General features: G+C 42.0%; 1 protein-coding gene across 2 annotated transcripts in view; it reads right to left on the reverse strand.

Moving 5' to 3' along the window:
- Positions 1-19,621, reverse strand: part of LOC142580231 (ATP-binding cassette sub-family F member 1) — a 49,456-nt gene that overhangs the window by 15,836 nt on the left and 13,999 nt on the right. The window contains exons 8-14 of one of the 2 annotated variants that reach the window (XM_075691134.1): positions 17,403-17,486; positions 15,215-15,339; positions 9,820-9,932; positions 6,304-6,478; positions 5,854-5,928; positions 3,688-3,758; positions 3,547-3,579 (exon numbers count right to left, since the gene is read on the reverse strand). In XM_075691134.1, the coding sequence (XP_075547249.1) occupies positions 3,547-3,579; positions 3,688-3,758; positions 5,854-5,928; positions 6,304-6,478; positions 9,820-9,932; positions 15,215-15,339; positions 17,403-17,486 (676 nt within the window). The remainder of the gene's footprint in view (positions 1-3,546; positions 3,580-3,687; positions 3,759-5,853; positions 5,929-6,303; positions 6,479-9,819; positions 9,933-15,214; positions 15,340-17,402; positions 17,487-19,621) is intronic. The other variant, XM_075691135.1, reaches the window with a different exon arrangement.

Genomic DNA, 19,621 nt, shown 5'->3' on the forward strand with positions numbered 1-19,621 from the left:
GCTGCTGAATATAACCTCAAATACAAGAGAGACATTTAATGGGGCCCTAAAATGTTCTTCTTTATCATAGCAAACAAACATACTCAATTAATGGGCCACGTGACCATGATGGTTGTGAAAAACATTTAACCTGCAATCTCACTTTAAACTAGCATCATTCTTTTTTATGGGGGGTGTTGGGGCTTTTGTGTTCACCTTTTCGGCTGCATCTTCATGCCTACATAAATGGCAGCCGCTAGCCAGATTTCTTTAAGATTGCAAATGGCATAGAAACCAAAAGCAAAACAAGCAGTGGAAAAAGTGAAAAAGTAAAAAAAGACATGCGCTGAGTCACGCATGTACATCAGCTAACTCTTTAAGGACGGAAGAAGTGCTGAGCTCGTCAAGTTCATTATTGCGAAAAAGACAAAATATGAGACCAGCTCACCCGACACGTTTTTGTTTTGCATGCAGGCCAATGATTTGAGCTCCTGTTTTGCTCTGGGCTTTTTTCAGATGGTGCGCATTCCCTTTGTGCTTGTTGCAAATAACATCATATGGCGTGAAAGGTGAAGTTGGGAGCATAGACTCACTTGCGTGCAACGAAGTCCACCTTCGTTACAGTGTAAACATTTTTTTTTTCCAGTAAACTTCACCTTCCTGACATCAAATTTTTTGCATTGTCTTGCTTTACATGATCATCAGTATCATTGCACATAACAATAGGAGTATAGAGTTGCTTGTGTGCAGTGAAGCCCATTGTTGAAGTGTAAAAAAAATTCTTTCTTAATAAAATTCACTTTTCTGACTTAAATTTTTCACATGTTCTTGCTTTATATGATCATAAAAATCATTTGCATGCAAACAAATTGCGTCTTTTCGTGAAGTGTTTTTCATTTTTTGCTGGCGTGTTCAAAGGAAAAATAAAGAAAGCACAATAAAATAATTTAAATTATTAGCTTCAGTCTATAAATAATTTAATTAGTGTTACCTAAATGGAATAACTGTACCATAGTGTTCAGGGGAATATTACAGAAAAGAAAAGCACAATGCAAAACCTGTTACGTGTGACTTTTCATTAGACAAAACACTGCACGAAATGCTCTTGCTGGTGAGGGCGCACACCTTTCTATGCAGCAACAGAAAAAAAAAGAGAGAAGTAGAGGGAAATACCTTACCGGCATTCAGGGAACTGCCTTGATGTGAAACGCTCAACGAAACCACTAGATTCCAGTGACTTTGATTCCCTTCAACTCAATTATTTTCAACAGCAATTGAAAGCCCCTGACTTATCGATACATTTAGAGAATCCAATGTGATCATGAAAAGAACCTGACAGTACTCTAGGAAAAAATTTAAGATAACAGGAAAAATTCTTGTAAACGCCTGTACAGGGGTGGAAATGACCAAAGTCATTCTGTAGCAATTATTGGAGCAGATAAAATTTCATTCTGGAGAAGACTGCTGCAGACAAATTCTGAATTGCAGCAGTCTAAAGCACTGAAAATGTAATTTATATCAACTTTATAATTAATAATGAGGTAACAGTCACAAAACCTTGCATTCTGCTGCATTAATTAAGTGTTGAAGAGCAGCCTAAAGGTATTTTTCATCCTATTTTTTGTATTAAAAGGCGCTGAAGTTACTGAAGGTGTTTTCCAACAGAAGTTGTGAAGAATTTAGGTCTAGTAAACCCCACAGTGGTTTATTCAGGGGCATTTCTAGGTAGTGCGGCAGCACCAACTAGCTCAAACAAAAATTCTGCATGTGATTGACTTTGCTTTGCCGCTCACTAGACTCACTGGAAGCAACTATATACCTGAAGTTCACCTTGAGTGATTCGTTGTAAGCCCTCTAAATGTGCTAAAGGGATCGATATTCCTCCTCTTTTAGTGTCTCCTTTTCAGAATCCCCTCACCACACATGCCTTCTCTCACCACTCTCCCTCTCAGTTAGCACATTTTGGTCGCAGCAATCATGCTGTACAGCAAATGCGATCAATTCGATATCATGATTCGCTATCACTGCGATCACAGCGATCTTGGGGCTGCTCATCGTCATAGCGCACTGGCATCATCCTGGTGCCAGTGTGAGAAAAGAAAAAAGCAAAGAAAACAAAAGGCACGGACGCTTTTGCATGTTTCCGTGGAAACAGGAGGTCCCATTTCAGTTTCTAACTAGTACAAGACCTCCTTCTGTATATACTTATCATGTAATTATCGCCATTTCTGTCATTAATAAACTGATTCTGATTCTGAAACAGTGCCTGCAGAACCATGTGACTCCGCTCCAGCAACAGGCAGGCACAGATAAGCCCCAGACATCCTTGCCTGCCCTCGCTCTCCCGCTGAGGTAGCAAATTAAAAGAATGCTGCTATTTTTAGCAGCATTCTTTCTGCTATTCTGCTATTTTTTTTTGGGTGTGGCTTTTCATGCCCACTGGCAGCCAGAATAAGAAAGTTAGTTTTACATGCACTCTGAGATCAATACAACACCCTGCACCACGCTGGCGATCTTCCACTGATGCCTGCCACAGCCAAAGCTGCCAAAGCTGTTCTGGCGTAGTGTGGCACAGTGCAGTGTCGGTCATTTTTCTGCTTTCAGTGGAATTTGGCACAGCAATTTGCTTGAGTATCTAACTGACACAATTCATAGAGGATTCACACTCCTGCCTCTACAATACTGCAACTAAGCAACTAAGGAAGTGTTTTTTTGCATGCAGCAGTGGATGCATCCTGTCCCTAGCACCACGCAAGTGCAAGCCAGACATGCCAGAGGCATCCAGTTAGTGAGCCCTCTGCAAGATGGTTGTCAAATCTGAATTTACTTCCTGGTGCTTTTTTTTTGTTTCTGTTGTGCAGTTGCTTCACCGTGTGAATCACACGGAGAGTATACAGTGCAATGGGAATGCCAGTGTTGAGCAGGGTATTTTTCTTTCTTTTTTCAATGTTACCTTTTGCTGTGCCTCAACGAAAGTCTGATGAATGAACAAAAGCACTAACAAACATAACTGGCCCATTTTCTAGCCCATAACTACTGTTTGCATCAAATTTTTGCAGAAGACCTGCGAAATGCTCTCTCTTCACACCCATGAGATTTGCTAAATTTTTACATGCTTCCATGGGGCCCTAGTACACAAATCTCATCTACATTTCGAAGTACTACGTACACCTAACCTTTTACACTTTAAATTAGAGATGCCTACACTCAAAATTACTATAGAAATAGGCCTAAATATACTATTATCTCATCATCAATTATTATCAGTTGAGGCAGAGCTGAGCACACAGAGCCTGAACAACCTACTCAACCAGCCTATGATTGTATTCTACTTTAGTTCAGCCCCACAACACAAGGCCTTTTAGCATGCCTTTAAGCTTTTTTTTTTTTTTTTTTTGCTTTCACTGGCTAACAAAATAGCCTCCTGTCATACAGCCCATATATACTTTTCTCCACCATTGTTAAATATAATAATTGTTTGCTCAATTGCATTTCCGGGCACTTTAATGTAAACTGCAATGCACATAAAGTGACAGCTAACGATAATAGGTTAGACTGCATCCTTACCAGCCTATGGTTTCTTCGAGCTTCACCTTCAAGCTGAAAAAAGAAAATCATTGACAACAGTTTGTATTGAAAAACAAAACAATGCACACATGCAAGTTGAACTTGCACAATTCAACACTTGTACTGAATTCGGCTGCTCACCGGAGTTAGGTCTCCGCAAAGAAGCTTGAGAAATGTACTTTTTCCAACACCATTCGGTCCAACAACAGCCACTGAAAAAGGTCATTCACACACAAATTAGTGGTTGATCAACAATAGAGGGGAAATACTAGCAACATTTGTCTTTAGCAGAAAGCCTATCATGTCAGAAAGAGCCAATAACTGTCGTTCCTGATGCTGTAGCATAGCTTAAGTGACTAGGCTAAATACCTGCACCACGTAAAAGTGTGCCAGGTGCTGCCTGGCAACATCAAAATCCTACACTATGTTTCCTGCCATGTCTAGTTTCAGCACTGTTATAGAGTTCAGCTTTGTTACAACAACCTTTCAGTCATCTATAATGACCTGCCATTCATAAAGAAACTACAATTGGTTCTCTCTACATTCCAAAAAGTGTGCCTGCTTGAACCTGCCAAGCCAGTTCACAGAAGCAGCGTCAAAGATCAAATGCAATACTTGTGTCTCACCCAAGTATTGTGTGGACAACCAAAATATGAATCTCAGATGCTCTGAGTAAAGCTAAACAAATGTACGTGTAAAAGCTATACCCCATTTGAGAAATTTCATGTGCAACATGAATACACACTGGTGACAAGCGATGGATCGGCCACACAGCATGATACAACTTGGTGTCAATCCCTCAATAATGCAGAGTGCTTTACGCAACCAGAAAATAAAACACCAGATGTTTTTAGTACGCGCTTCCTGTAGATTGTCACTCCTCTATGTTTTACAGTAAACAACATCCCGTGAATGGATGCAACTTGGGAGTATTTTGCATGGTCATTACTGCTGCAACTTATGCAACTTTGTGCAACCTTTAGAGCTTTTTGGACGCTTCTATAGCCATTTGAGTCCTTGGAGAAAGTAAAAAGCATGCATTCATTTTATTGTGATAGCAATTGTATGCACACTCCAGGCTCATTTCTGCCGCCGTCATTGTTGTCGCCATGATGTTCTGTATAAAGTGCAAGTGCAATAATATTGTGGCCGCTAACAATATGCTGTTGGTGCGAGAATGAGTTGAGGATGGTGGCTTGATCTCGCGCACGCAAGGGGGCAAGGCAGGGAGGTCAATTCAGTGCCCTCTATAAGTGTCTCTTATCTCACGAACTCATCGAAGTCACCTATAAACGTGGGTGGCTTTCTGTATCTCTGACTGAGTGGTCACAATGGCTGGTACTCATGTGCATACCTGCCAATCTGTAAACTTTCAAACTCATAAAAATTCTGTGAACATGACAAAACAAAGTGGAATGAATGCGGAAATCTTAACACCTTCCCTACCCTAGGCCCACAACTTTTGTAAAATACATACGCATTTATTAACAATAATTTACCTTTGGGCACAGCATACAAAGCAGCAGCAAACTTGAAAATACCTGATACTGCCAAGCGACACATTCTTTTTTGATCACAGTGATATTTGCAGTGACTTTGTTGTTGCCAATTTCGCATGCTTTGGGAGCATGTCTGAACCTTCTCAAAGCAAGTTACCCTTCTGTTTAAGAGGGTGGCACAGGTGCCGCCACCATTTCTTTCTTGTACACATTTTTTGCAATCCTGCACTGCCTCGGGCATTCTTGAAGATCTCTAACATTTTTGGAAACATTTTTCATAAATCTTGACGTAAAATTTGTAAAATTGTAGGACAAGCCCAAACCTATGAAATTTAAGAATAATTTTGGAGAGTTGGCAGGTATGCATGTGTCATGCAGCAGGTGTCAAGCATGACTAACAAAATTTGTGATTGCTCAATAACCTGCGACTACATTTGGGTGCATTTTTCACTGACATCCAGCTCAGGTTTTGCCCCAACGATTCGTTTAACATGTCCACATAGAAAGCTCTAGTGTAATAAAAGCGAAATCTCAAAATAATATTGAGAAAGGTACTGCTTTTGATCAGCGTCTCCTCCTAATGGATGGCAACAGGCAGGTTTCCAGGACAGATAAGGCAAGGAGCACAGCGTAATGGTTTGATCACGGCAACAAGTGCCCTTTACAGCTGCTGTAACATAGCAGAGAGCTCTAACCAGACAGCAGCAAGTCCTCTTAATATTCACTACAAATTTCAGCTCTTCACATTATCTGAACTGACATGCATGCACATGCATACACATTCCAGTCACCTCTTTGCAAAACCTACCTCTTGAAGACATGTCAATACCAAAATCTAGGTTCTTAAAGAGTAATGGCTGTCCTTTGTACCCAAATGTAACATCTGAAATAAAGCATAAGCATTATAAATAAAAGTAAAGTAAATAATGTGCAAAGGTATAACCTAACCTAGGAAACTCTCAAATGCAGAGAGTGACAAAGCAAATAGTCCTATTCTGATGAACACAGCCAAAAGTAACAAGTGCATGCTGTACAGCTCAGTCTTACTAATCTAAACGAATCTGAAAACAGACTAGTTCATTCTTAAATGCTAAATGAGTGCATCTGAAAAGGCTCTGAATAGAACCAACACTTTATACAGTAGTGTCAATTCCTGCTAAGCACTCAGATATATCATTGCACAATAATGAACAACGCCTTATTGGCATTTACTGCCAGCTGAATGCAACTGACAAATTTGTGTTACTTATGAACTTACTATAAAGGCCAAGGATAGGCGGGTTCAGTGGTGGCGGGTTTGGAAACTTAAACTTAACAATGTAGTCCTTGGGCCTCTGGATCAACTCTGCAGGGCCATTTTCTTCCTCGGTACCCTGCAGCTTCTGCTTGTTCTTCTGCTGCTTCCGGGTCAGAGCTTGCACTGTGGTTTTTGTCTAAAACAGGAAGTGTGCCTAAGGTTTGGAATTCAGTACGAAGGTGTTGTGTGCGGCACATACAGGCAGCACTCGTTAGAACAACAGAGTGTAATAATCCAGCGAGAACAGTCTGCTGTATCTTAAGTCTGTTCAATCAAATATTAGGGCCACTGTATGTTGTGGAACAGTGGTTTTTGACTATTGTAACCTGGAGGCAATCGCAAGAACAATTTAAAAATCTAAGGTTGAATACTTAAAGAAAGGAACGCATCTACGAGGCTGTGAGGAGAGAGTGGCGGCAAAAGCAGACTGGGAGCTCCAAGTGAGGTTAAGCAAGGCGCAGTTCTTGGAGGCTTAGCATAGGATTGACTGTGGTTGCCAGAGAGAGGACCAGGTGGCACAAGTGCAGCGGCAAGACGGGAAGGAAGACGCAGATGGTGCGAAGTGTGTGTTGTGGTGTGTGCGGAGGGAAAGCATGTGGACAGCATGGGGGAAGAGTCGCGGAGTGGGATAATAAAGTGAATGTTTGCAACAAACACGTCGGCCTGTTGCCATTTGCAACAAGGCAACCGTACAAACACACTAGCAGCACGCCACATTGCTGTCCACTATTTTCCAAACATCTGCTGCCGACAAATGACCATTTCCCTGCACGATGGAAAGATTTCTCGTCAGCAAAATAAAATGTGTTCATGTGATATTACTGACGCTGCAGCCAGCTCCCTACTGTGCCAGCCAGCTCGAGTGTGTTGCCACCACCGATGACGCAAATATCAGCTAGAATTTGTTTATTACGCAAAATAATGAACGATAGAATCAGTTAATGCCATAATTTTTTATCTTTTGTGAAAACCGATTACCACTCTAACACGAATGAGAGCAGTGATGAGAGGCAAATTAATCTTAGAGCTCAGGTCTGGCTGCCGCTGTTGTGCAGGAGAGGGCTTAGCTGCATCACACACTTCACAGTCTGGGCGGCACAAATAGTAGCCCAACTCCTTTTTTGTGTCAACTGCTCGCGATTACAAGGTAATGTGCTCTCTAAACTATGCATTTTGCAATCGGCGGTGGTTCTTTTTGAAGGGCCATCCACTGCGGCTTCAAAGCAAAACAGCACCCTCGGCACCGATCTGACGGCGGTGGATGGTGGCAAGCAACTTAAATGGTCCTCCCACAAAGCCATCACTCAGTGGAGCACTGTGTGGCACATCATGGCAGGAGGCTTGCTGCTAGTGCATTTGTTCCTTGAGAAAGTATTTTTGCCCTTTCTATAAGTGGCTGGATGAAGTTGCGTGTGGTATAGTGCAGCATGCACACATTGCCACAGCAAATGGCATTGTATATGCTTCATCCCAACAAAATTTTGTCCATTGTAGCCGATAGACTGTTAGAGCTGAGTCCATTAAATGTAAAATTCCTTGCATGGATCATACAGACATATCAAACTAAGTGAATAGGATTGGCTGTTAAAAATACGGTAAGTGATCTCACAGTTCCTCTCTGAGTGATATTCATAGCGATGCACAGTCTGCCATTTAGTGCCAGTTGGATATTGGCACCACTTCTGCCTCTCTCATTTGCCATTGCCTTTTCAGTATTTGCTATGTTCCAAGGCTCCTCATGGTGACTAGCACATATGTGACCCATATGTGACCAAGTTTCTCGTAGTTGAATAATGTTTGATGCCACAGAATAAAGCACATTTTCCAAACTTTACTATGAGACAAATTAACAAGCTTTTAATGTAGTGGCTTTCTAGTCCACTTTCATTGTCAAAATAATTGCAATTGTAAGGGAAATAATGACATGTATGACAGTTCACTTACTCTTTGTCCCAATGTGTCAAAATTATCTTAAGACATGAAAATTCAACATTTAGAATGTTGGAACAAAAGGCACAAAAGAATACCTTATACTAGAGAATATAAGGTGAGAATATATAAGTGATGTGTGTATAACTACCTACGCCACTAGAAAACTCGCATGGCAAAAAAACTTGCTAAATCGTTATCAAAATAAATGATAGAGTATTACCTGCCTGCCATAAGCCAAGAGCTCAACAGAAGGGACTATCTTGTGAAACACAGCTTGCACTATTCGTGAATGACATTAGCTCTAGCATAGATACTAACACACCAGTAGATGCCCTCTCTTTAGGCTTCGAAAAAGCATTCGATGAAATTCTGTACAAACGCTTGTTTTTAAAACTATCACGCCTAAACTTAAGCCTCCCGATTTTCGATTGGATACGTGACTTCTTGACTAACCGTCAGCAGTTTGTTTATGCTAACACTTCTTCCCATATGTCCCCTGTTCTTTCTGGCGAACCACAGGGCACTGTCCTTGGTCCTTTACTTTTCTTGATCTACATTAATGACCTCCCTACTAACATTCAGTCTCACACCCGGCTATTCGCCGATGATTGCGTTCTTTACTGCCCTGTACTTGGTCCCTCCGATTCTGCCATTCTTCAGTTAGATATTAACCGCATTCAAGCACGTTGCGAAAAATTGTTAATGAGCTTGAATATTCAATAAACCATGCTAATTTCATTTCATTGCAGATAGCTGTACCAAACTTTTAAGTGTGCCATTTCGGGATCAGAAATTCTCCCCGTGAGCACTTATAAATACCTAATAAATAAATACGAAATTAACAACTAGCTCCTCCTTCATTAAAGATCCAAGCATACCTAACGCTAGTCCGGCCTAAGTTGAAATACGCATGAGCAGTGTGGGACCCCTTTCAATCTAACCATACACATACACTCGAATCAGTCCAAAACTGTGTGATAAGATTTCTTTATTCGGATTATTCATATTACACCAGCCTATCTACCCTTAAATCCCACGCCAATATTAAAACCTTAGCTCCGCGATGCACAATTTCTCGCCTTTGTCTCTTTTATGAATTCTATCACGCATCGCCTTCCCCATATAATATCGCTCCCGCCCACAGGACTTCATGCCGCAAAAGCGATGGAAAGGCAGTTAATCCACCAGCAGCACATTCTTCGGCCCATCTGCATTCATTTTTTTATTTTACAAACAGCCAAAGACTGGAATAACCTGTCCACTGATGCCATGCACCACTCCGACCCCAGCAAATTCAAGGAATTCATCGATCCCCTTATCTACTGATGTAATAGCCCACCCATCATGTAATACCCCTCAACAGGGCATTTGAGGTATAATAAATAAATAAATAAATAAATAAATAAATAAATAAATAAATAAATAAACTCCTTTCGCTGCAAATTTATCACAGTGTGGTACCAACGTCATTGCTCAGAGTAGTACAGCAAATATAGTAATCACACGGAACTGCAGTTTTAAATAAAAGAAACACAGGGCACTTACAGCAGTTTTGCTGGACATGCCAGATGCCTTCATCAGCTTGATCTTTTTCTCCTGCTTCTCGTACTCCTTGACAAGTTCTTTTCTTCGCTGAACATACATTTTCTTAAATTGACCTGTATCACAGAAAGAAGCTTTTTAGGAGGGATCTCTCTGCATGTACATCTGTACGTGTGAGTAAGTGGCCCAATGAGGTCACACTACAAAACTTTCAATACACTGCTGTTATCAGCATGGTCCTCTACAGGAACCATGCGAAAAGCCCACATTAAGCATGCTACCATTTTGTATATTTTACAATATCATGGATAAACATGCCTTGAAACATATGATATATTGTGACAGCCTGATGTGCGAGGGTGAGTAAGTTTCTAAACGTGGAACGTGGTACTAGCCAGACATCGCCAACAGTCGGTGGTTTGCAGCGATTGCAGTACCTAGCAATGTGGCCCACGTGTCCGCAGCTGTAGCACATGAGTAAACGACGATCAATAAACTGCTGCTCGAAGCGCTCAGCCATGGGAGGGCATGGAACAGAGTAAAGTGGTTCAGCCTGCTGAACAGGATAAGTTGTCAACCTACGTGTGCAAACTGGCCGGGGCAAGGGCATTCTTCATTTAACTGCTCAGGCGTAAACATGCCCTGACGTAGTCATGGGGCTCCTCTGCGGTTTGTCTACAACACATACCAATGGTTGCCAAGGAGCACAAGGTGCTGCAGGCACCATGTGTTGCAGGGAATAAGCAGCAGGTTGTTGTGTGATGTTGACCACCAGTACCTCATGTAGCAGCAGTTCTTCACGCACAATCTGCCGTATGCTAGACAAAAGGTTGGTAGATGTTGGCATTTAATAGCACCTCACAGCCCTAAACTATGGGCCTGCAATCCATTCTTTCCTTTTTATGCTTGCCCACCTGTTATACACAAGACACTATCTTCCCGTTTTCCAATCACAATAATCTTTGCATATCCAAGACCATCCTCTCTTGCTGCAGAGGCCTGATGACTTGCTTCTTTGTGCACTCTTGTTTCTGAAGACCACTCAAAGGCATGCTACTGCCGCCAATGCCAACACGTGATATATGACCCTGGTTACTTAGTATAGATGCGGACACCAACAAGAAAACTTGGGTGATGCAAAAAACTGCTGGCGCACTAATGGACCCTATGTTATTATCAATTGCATAAGCAAATTGACCTGCCGCATAGCACGCCTCACATCAAATGGCCAACAGTCAGCAAAGACTGAAGTTACACATGTAACCCATTTAAAGCCTTTTATCTCTCGACAGCCTGTTTGACTCACCCGGAGGGGAGAGAAGTGCACGGAGGGAAATATGACAGTCTGATGCGTGTTTTGGGTTTACACCTCAAGAGAATGTGGGGCACGCAAGAAAGGTGGAGAAGAGAAAGACTACGCTTGGCTGGGTAGCTGAATCCCGACAGACACTCGGCTGATCAATGCCATCACGACTAACAATTACGTGGCATCTCAATAAATGCTTTCATGGGTGTAAAAATATGTTAGATGTATATGCTTCAGCAATGATTATCACAGTATCAATTACTATTGCTGCAAATCTGCGTACCTTCAAATTATTAAAAATTCTGCAAACACCAGCAAAACGGAGGGGGGGTGGGTGGCATGGGATAGCAAGTATTTTTTTTCCCAGAGCATACCTGTTTTTAGGGGGGGGGATACAGTCAAACTTTATAAATGCTGATTTACCTTTAGAGGCACTACACAAGCAGCAGCAAAATTGGAAAAGCAGAGACTGATGAGCAACAAAATGTTTTTAAATCGCAGTTACATTTTTTAGTGACTTTGCCATTGCTGATTTTGCCTGCTATGGTAATTTGCCTGAATAAACTTCTTCGAAGCAAGTACCTCTCAGGTATCCTTTCACCATCTCAAGACTTCCAAGGGTATAGTCAGAGACTAGTGAGCAGCACTTTTTCACGGAAAGAATTTTTTTGTAATACACGATGCAACACTCATAAAATTATCCCCTTCATAGGCTGTGGCCGCAATTGTGCAGGCTAAAATAGTGCACCAAAAGCAAGATCACTGATAAAAATAGTGATATTTAAAATCTGTTGCATAATCTTGAAATATATGTGATTGTACCTGTACCTGTGCAGCAAGTTTCAATGATGTGTGTCCAGTGTTTTAGCAAAATAAGATGGCTGGGTGCTTGCTCTTTATGTCAGTATGTCATTAAGCAGCGGGTTCATTTCTTTCATTGTTTTTCACAATAATTTACATCCAGCAGATATTTTGAATGACTGGATGGGTGCTTTTCAAGTATGCTGGACATGAAATAGTTGATGTTCTCATGTCTGATGTTCCTGTATAGATAGCTCTCTCACAGAGTCCACATTCTCTAAACTTGAAAAAGCTTACTGAAGAATTGAGAACTCTTAATCCATTCTGCACCTGTAGGCTTCTTTTTTATTTTAAAGAAGCAAGAAATTTAGCGAATGTAAATTTTCTATAGACCAAATTTATTGGCGCTTGAAGGGTTTATAAAAGAAGCTCTAATCCGGGAACAGTGTGAAAAGTTTGGGAGAGTTGGCAACTATACAATTACCGATTACCTACAGCTGTGTTTCAGAAACAACCTACTCAGAACACTTTTTGGGAAAGCAACAATGTCTTCTCAATCCTAAACTTTTCAACATTGACAAGCTATGATGGCACTTAAGGACAATGCCCAGTTTTGTTTTTGCCACTGAGATGGAGAGAAAATGTATACCTTACACCAATTATAACTATGGCACCCTGGACTTGAATGTGCATGTGGACCATGTACCTTATCATGTTCATGGTACAATTGCTTACACAAGTGCCCAGCTACCTGTTCTTACAATCTATGAACCACTTGAAAAGTGTGATGGGTCTGAAGCCCTTTATTTCCACTGTTTGAAAGATGAGCCCATATACCATCAGTAGGCATATATGCATTTCATATATGGCCACTCACCTATAGTAACCTGTGCACAGGATAAGCTGAGCTTAGTCATGCCAATGGAAAGTGTCAACATGTGCAAGAAAGAGAGAAGACGAAAGACCAGTGACAAAGGTCCAGAACACTGCCACAGACTGTCACCGGAGACAATGCCCAGCCAAATCAGTGCAAGAAGCAGAGACCACAAGATGAGGCGCAAAGAACCTCTTTATTGCGAACAAGAAGGGAGACAAAAAAGAACGAGTGAGAAGGCCCAGCTTATTGAGAAAAAGAAAGTGAATTCAGCAGGAACATGATGCAGATGCACACAGTTTAGCTCAATATATGCATAGAGATAAACGAGTTTGCAACATGGAAGAATAAAGTATGCACAGACAAAGAGATGTCACCAGCACATTAATTTGCAAGTTCTGTAAAAAGATTTATAGCTATACATGAAATCTCACTACTATGAAGTTTATATTAACGGAGGTTAAACACTACTTAAAATAATGAGCGAAACTTTGTTTTCTCTGCATTAGTAGCACCTTAATATAATGAATTTCTAACCAACAATATTGAGCACGTTTGCTACTTTCGAAGTCACGGCCTATATTCCTGAGCAGCTGTGATTCCAAATCTGTGCCAGCCCTATCGCTATCGCCAGTAGTAATGGTTGCTCACAGAAATAGAAACTACACTATAGTCGAACCTGCTTATTACGATCCCAGATATAACAATCTATCGGTTATAATACCATATTTTATGGCATTTACGATTTTCCAACCCTGCCTATGGAAAACGCATCCAGATATAATGAACATTTTCAAAAGCCATTTACATTTACAACAAACAAATTTGTTTCTCTGTGGTGAACATCTCAAACCTGGTCGCTGTAAAAGGAGGGTGCACAAGAAGTTCTGAAGCATGGAAGCACCACCAAACTAGGCGCATGGCAGGAGGAATGAAAAAACTAATCTGAGTATTTCCAAGCGACGGCAACCAGCGTTACCTTGGTACTGTCCAGCTAAGTAGAATTTGAATATTTTAAAGTTTGGCCAAAGTTAAATGAAACACCCTGTATTGGGATTTTCCTCCATGTACGTAAGGCTCCGTGCATGTACCACATTTATCATATCTAGTCGATTATAAGGCGGTCACGATTATGAGGTGAAGTTGGGGGACCCAAGAAAAAGAGCTTAACCATGGACACTAATATAAGGCGACATAAAGAAGCCAACGGATTATTCAGACTCGGCGGAGACTGCCCGAAATACCGAATAAGTGGAGGCCTCCTGAATAATCAGTATAATCGGAGTGGGTTATGTGCAAATTTCTCCTTAACATGCAACTTCACAGCAGCACAAATTCTGCCTTATGGTGTGGCTTCACAGTAGCAAGGCGCGCACTGCCGTGAAGCCACACCACAGAGCCCACAAAATTTATCAGCCTCACACATGAGCGGCAGGGTGACTGACGCTAAGGATTTAGGGAAATAAATGTTGCCTTATATTTGAAGAAATATGGTACTTGATTCTAACACACCCTCAATTGTAACACGCACCCAAATTTTCATATTTCAGTAAATTATATATGCAATGGCCTAGATTGTTCCCTCACCAGTTTATTACGATAATAGTGCAAGTATAATACGGTAGTAGCAATTTGTTTTCACTTGGACAAAGATAATTTATTGTGTCTGATCTACAGTAGGCTGGGCATCCCTCATTGTCACTGTCAGAGGCCTCCTTATCACTATCAACAGCTCAGGGCCACTCATCTTTGGTGCTGCCTATGGCATCAGATACCACACTTAAATGCCTTGCAGACCATGCCAGCCTGACAAACTTATGGAATGGTCACAAAGGTACTAGGCTCCCACAGCTGCAGTGACGGGTGGATTGGACTAGATTACAAAATTTTCTAGAGCATGCAAGCCACAAAAAATTCAAAAATGAAAGATGGGTGGCGATCCAGCCCTGAAGATCACACACCAACTTGCTGGGTTTCTAATTTTGACATCATCTAGTAGCATCCAGTTGATTCTTTATAAGTAAACATTAGGACTACATTACATTCTAAAGGAACAAAAGAATAAACCTAGCAAGTTTCAAGAACATTTCCTGTGCCAAAATGGTTCAGACAGGAGAAGATATTTTGAAATCCACAACATAACACTGACAAATCAGAGCTGAAGTCTCGACACAAAATTTAAAAAATTTCCCCTTGCAACAATGGACCTTTTCCTGCCAAATGAACAAAAATAGTTTCAAAAGTGTACTTAACCAGTTTAAGTTGATTTAGTGTTGCTCTTAAGAGTCTCTTTGATAAGCATGCATCAAGAGTAATTACGCCTTACGGAGCAAAAACCTTGCATTTACACCTACAACCTACAAAAAGTAAGGACAACAAAAAAAGGCAAAAAGAAAGCAGTCAGATTAATCACTCACTGAAATTTCCTCTGTAGTAGAAAAGCTTTTGGTTGTCTAGATGTATGACATCTGTGCAAACATTGTCCAAAAAGCTCTGGTCGTGGGAAACCACCAGAAGGGTTTTCTTCCAGACTTGAAGATAGCTGCAAGCAAATTGGAAACTAACCCATTAGCACTAAAATTTTAAACAGAAAAATTTGCCTGCACTAGTACCAAAGAACAGCTATGGCAGCTTGCATAGTTGTCTGCTAAGATAACTGCAACAAGACTGTAACAACTGACCTTATGCAGTAGGGTGCAACAAAAAAAGTTCATAAATTTGAGCGAAATAACGCAGTTTCCAAGTCAGTCATTTTACCACAAAATGCTTATTTATTATTTTTACAGCTGGCATATAGAAACCCGGGCATAACAAAATTGGTGACTTGATGAAGTTTTTCACTGGAAGTACCGTAAAAACCCGCATATAATATGAACCCGCATATAATACAAGGTGAAATTTTTGGGATGCGAAATGGAAAAACAAGTTTTATCCGCGTATAATACAAGTTAGGAAAACATTTACTGAAATTGCACTCCGCACTTCAATCGCTGTCTTCCTCAGCTGCGCTCTCTTCAGATAGTTCCTTGTCGGACATATCTTCCCAGAGATACTCAGCCTCTGTGCCATCGAACGAGTTCGAGATGCCGCACTTCTTGAATGCGCGACGCACAAGGAACTCTGGTATGCTGGCCCATTCTTCCACAATCCACTTGCATAGCGTGGCTGGCAAAGCCCGCTTCAGCCGCCCAGTCGGCGTCACTGTAGGCTCACCTGAGCAGATCCAATCTGCATAACACCACTTGACCGCGTCCTTGAACGGCTTGTTCACACCAACATCAAAAGGCTGCAGCTGAGACGTCATCCCACATGGGATTACGGCAAGTTCAGTGCCGGATTCACGCAACAGCCTCTTCACTGAGTCGGCCAAATGGCAACGAAATGCGTCCAGCACAAGGATGGACGGGAACGACAACAGTCCGCCGGGCTGCCTGCACCAGACGGACTTTATCCAGTCGAGCACAAGATTCTCGTTCATCCAGCCTTTCTCATGGAATCTCATAACCACATTTTTTGGCAGCTCCTCACCTTTAGGCACTGTCTTGCGCTTGAAGACGACATAGGGCGGGAGCTTGCGCCCGTCTGCCATGCATGACAACATGACGGTAACTCGCGTTTTCTCGTTGGCAGTGGACCGGACATAAACTTGTTTAGAGCCTTTTCATGCACCGTGAGGCGCGATGGCATATCCAGATAAACCGGCGTTTGGTCAGCATTGCCGATTTGCCCTAGCTGGAAGTTCTTGGACTTGTGCAGCAAAATAATGTGGCGCTGGAAAGCCACAAGCAGCTCTTCAAGCGATTCTGGCAGCTTTTGCGAAATCGAAGTTCGGCGGAGTAATGAAAATCCAGCACAGCACATGTAGTAATAAATCCAGTGCTTGCTCGCTTTGAAGGCGGAGCTCGGTAGCCCTTTTTCGCTTGCAAGCTTGCTTCCTTGCTATGCTTCCTTCTGTCGACGCCATCCGCGAATGCTTCCCTCGTTGACGCCAAATTGCCTCCCGGCTGCACTGTTGCCAATGTCCTGTGCAGCTAAAATAAGCTTTCCCTTGAAAGCAGCCGAGTACTGTTTTCATGGTCTGGACATCTTGGTCTTTCAATGCAGAATAAAAAAAGATGCACTTCGCAAAGCGTGGTTTGCATGTGTGCTGCCAAGGTGCACACTCAACAATTAAGAAACAATGCTGTAGTCACACAGCAATAACGAAACCAAGCCATAGCCACGTAGAAATAACAAAGTCAAGCCATAGTCACGCAGCACTAATGAAACCAAATCTTCTAGCCCAAATTTCTGACAGAAATGTTTGTTCGGATCCGCATATAGTACGAGAGGAAAATTTGGGACGCTAATAATAGGAAAGAAACCTCGTATTATACGCGGGTTTTTACAGTGCTTTTTTTATTTGAAGGGTCCACTATATACATTTTCATGTACCCATCAATCATAGCTGCATGTGGTACTGTAGCGAAGGCTGGTTTGCGCAAGGCAGGACAGTCCGTAAATCACACTGCAATTTCTACACACATCACATTAAGCCATAATAAACAAAACATGAACAGGCCACACTAAGATGTGGGAATTAGGTCACTAGCAAAAGCTACTCACTTATCGAGCCAAATGACAGCGTTCAGGTCCAAATGATTTGTCGGTTCATCCAACAAGAGTAACGTAGGCTCAATAAAAAGGGCCCTGGAAAGAATGGAACCTTCCAGTTAGACTAGTCAGGGGATTCTACTAAGGTGTGTAAAATTGTTTATAAGATGCATGTGATGGAAGAAAGCCAGTCATTCACCAAGGTATCTTCTCAAAATAAGATTGCTCAGCTAATGTTAAGGAGAGTGCAGCAAATACACAACTGTAGTGTAAGGGTCACCCTGACGTGGCTGTAAGAAACAAGGGGAACACTTCATAGCCAAATAAGGTACATTTTGTGCAATGACAGTACATAGTACAATAAAACTGCCTTTAATACAAACTCAAAGGGGCCATGAAAATCTGCCACATGAGAATTTCATCTTAACTGTGGGGACACACAAATGATAAGAGTGAGGAAGAGGTTTATATTTACAGAAAAGAAGAGAGGTCAGATTTATTTATACCTTGATCTGGCCTGCTCCCATCATTCCAGTTGCACCCAACTATGCATTATAGAAAGACAAGAAATAAAACAGTACTAAACCAAAAAGGCATACCATATACCCTCGTGTAAGGGCCATAGCCCCCCGCCCCCTCCCCCCTTATTTTGGGCTAGATAACTGAGAAAATATATTTAAAAATTTGTTAGTGTAGGAGCCACACCCACCGTGCACACCTTCCAGGGTAAGTTCTGCAAATTCCAATCGAACTTCCGAGCTAAATCTCGGAGGTGCGGAACAACGGCTGTACTCTGCTGACCAACATGCTGAGGTCAGGACGCTAAGCTTGCAGACAGTTGCAATTAGTTTTATTTTTCAATGCAAATAAAAATTTACAGTGAAATCGTGAGGAAAAAAAATGATGAAGCCCTTAGACAAGTTTATACAGTACGTAAAAAAAAAGCACTTCTTGCACTCTGCATGGTTTGGAAGAATTGCTTTATGCCCTCATGTTTTGTTCAAGCCATTTTATAACGTTCTTGTGTACAAATCAGTGGACTTTCACAAAAACTAGCCAATTTCAAATAACCTGAGCAGGAGATGCAGATAACCAAGAGCTTTTAAATCTTTAAAAAAGTATGCCACCAACCCAGACTGTTGCTTTAATGAAACAAAACTTTCCTAGCAATGAACTACAGTATTTCTAGTACAGAACGATGATATACAGTTATTCAATATAATTAACTTCGATATAACGAAATTTTCAATATAACAAAGTATTCAACGTTTCATAACCTCTTGACCATAGAACACCATGTATTTAGAACCTCAATACAGTCAACGACTGAATTTTCGGACATGCCTGATATTTCGGATGTCTTCGCGGCACTGCCACGAGCCCAGTAGAATCAATGTATAAGGACATCTGAAGTTTCGGACGCTCAAACCCCCCGCCATCCAATTTTCCGGACTTTTTGACGCAACGGAAGGTCTTTTGGCTCCTCGCGCAGTGCCCTTGCGAAGGAAATCGACTTGCAGCCGAAGCATATCACCGCTTTGAACCACAACTAGCCGAATCTAGCCGTCACACACCGATTAGGTCTGACCACGCTGGCTGTGTTCATCAGTGCACTTCCGCCTCCGGTGGAGTTTCCGGAGCGGCGCCATTTCGTTTGTTTGCGCAGGCATGCGCAGGCCACGTTTTGGTGAGCGTGGTGTGTGGTTGTGCTGTTGTGTCAAGTGTGCTCTGCGACGCTAGGTCTAGGTGCTTCGACGCTCGTCAGCGAACTCCACTGTTCGCAACTTGAGGATTTCGCTCGCCTTCGATGGCCCCCACTCCGTCTTCGTCGTCCTCACCGATGGCATCGAAGCGCGGAAAGCAGTACCGTCGGTTTGTTGTTGACAGTCTGTTGACGCTGACAACGAGCTCGACTTCTGCGCACAACTGACTGACGAGGAAATAGTCCGTCAGGTTGTGGGGGATTCAGAAGACTCCGATGTTGAAAATGAGGAGCCAATGCCTGCGCCGCCTACAAGCGCCCAGTTGACGCGAGCACTGTTGACTCTCATCGGTGTACAGTGCTGACATGATCTTTGCTCAGATCGAGGCGAATATGATCGCATGCAACCGGAACGCCGTCCAAACAACAATCAACAAGTTCTTCAAGCCACTGCAGCAATAACACTGGCTGCCCGAAGATGCACATGTACATAATAAACCGGCAGTCGGCTGCATACAGAGTTTTTTGA

Source organism: Dermacentor variabilis, chromosome 1, assembly GCF_050947875.1.
Source record: "Dermacentor variabilis isolate Ectoservices chromosome 1, ASM5094787v1, whole genome shotgun sequence".
Lineage (NCBI taxonomy): Eukaryota > Metazoa > Arthropoda > Arachnida > Ixodida > Ixodidae > Dermacentor > Dermacentor variabilis.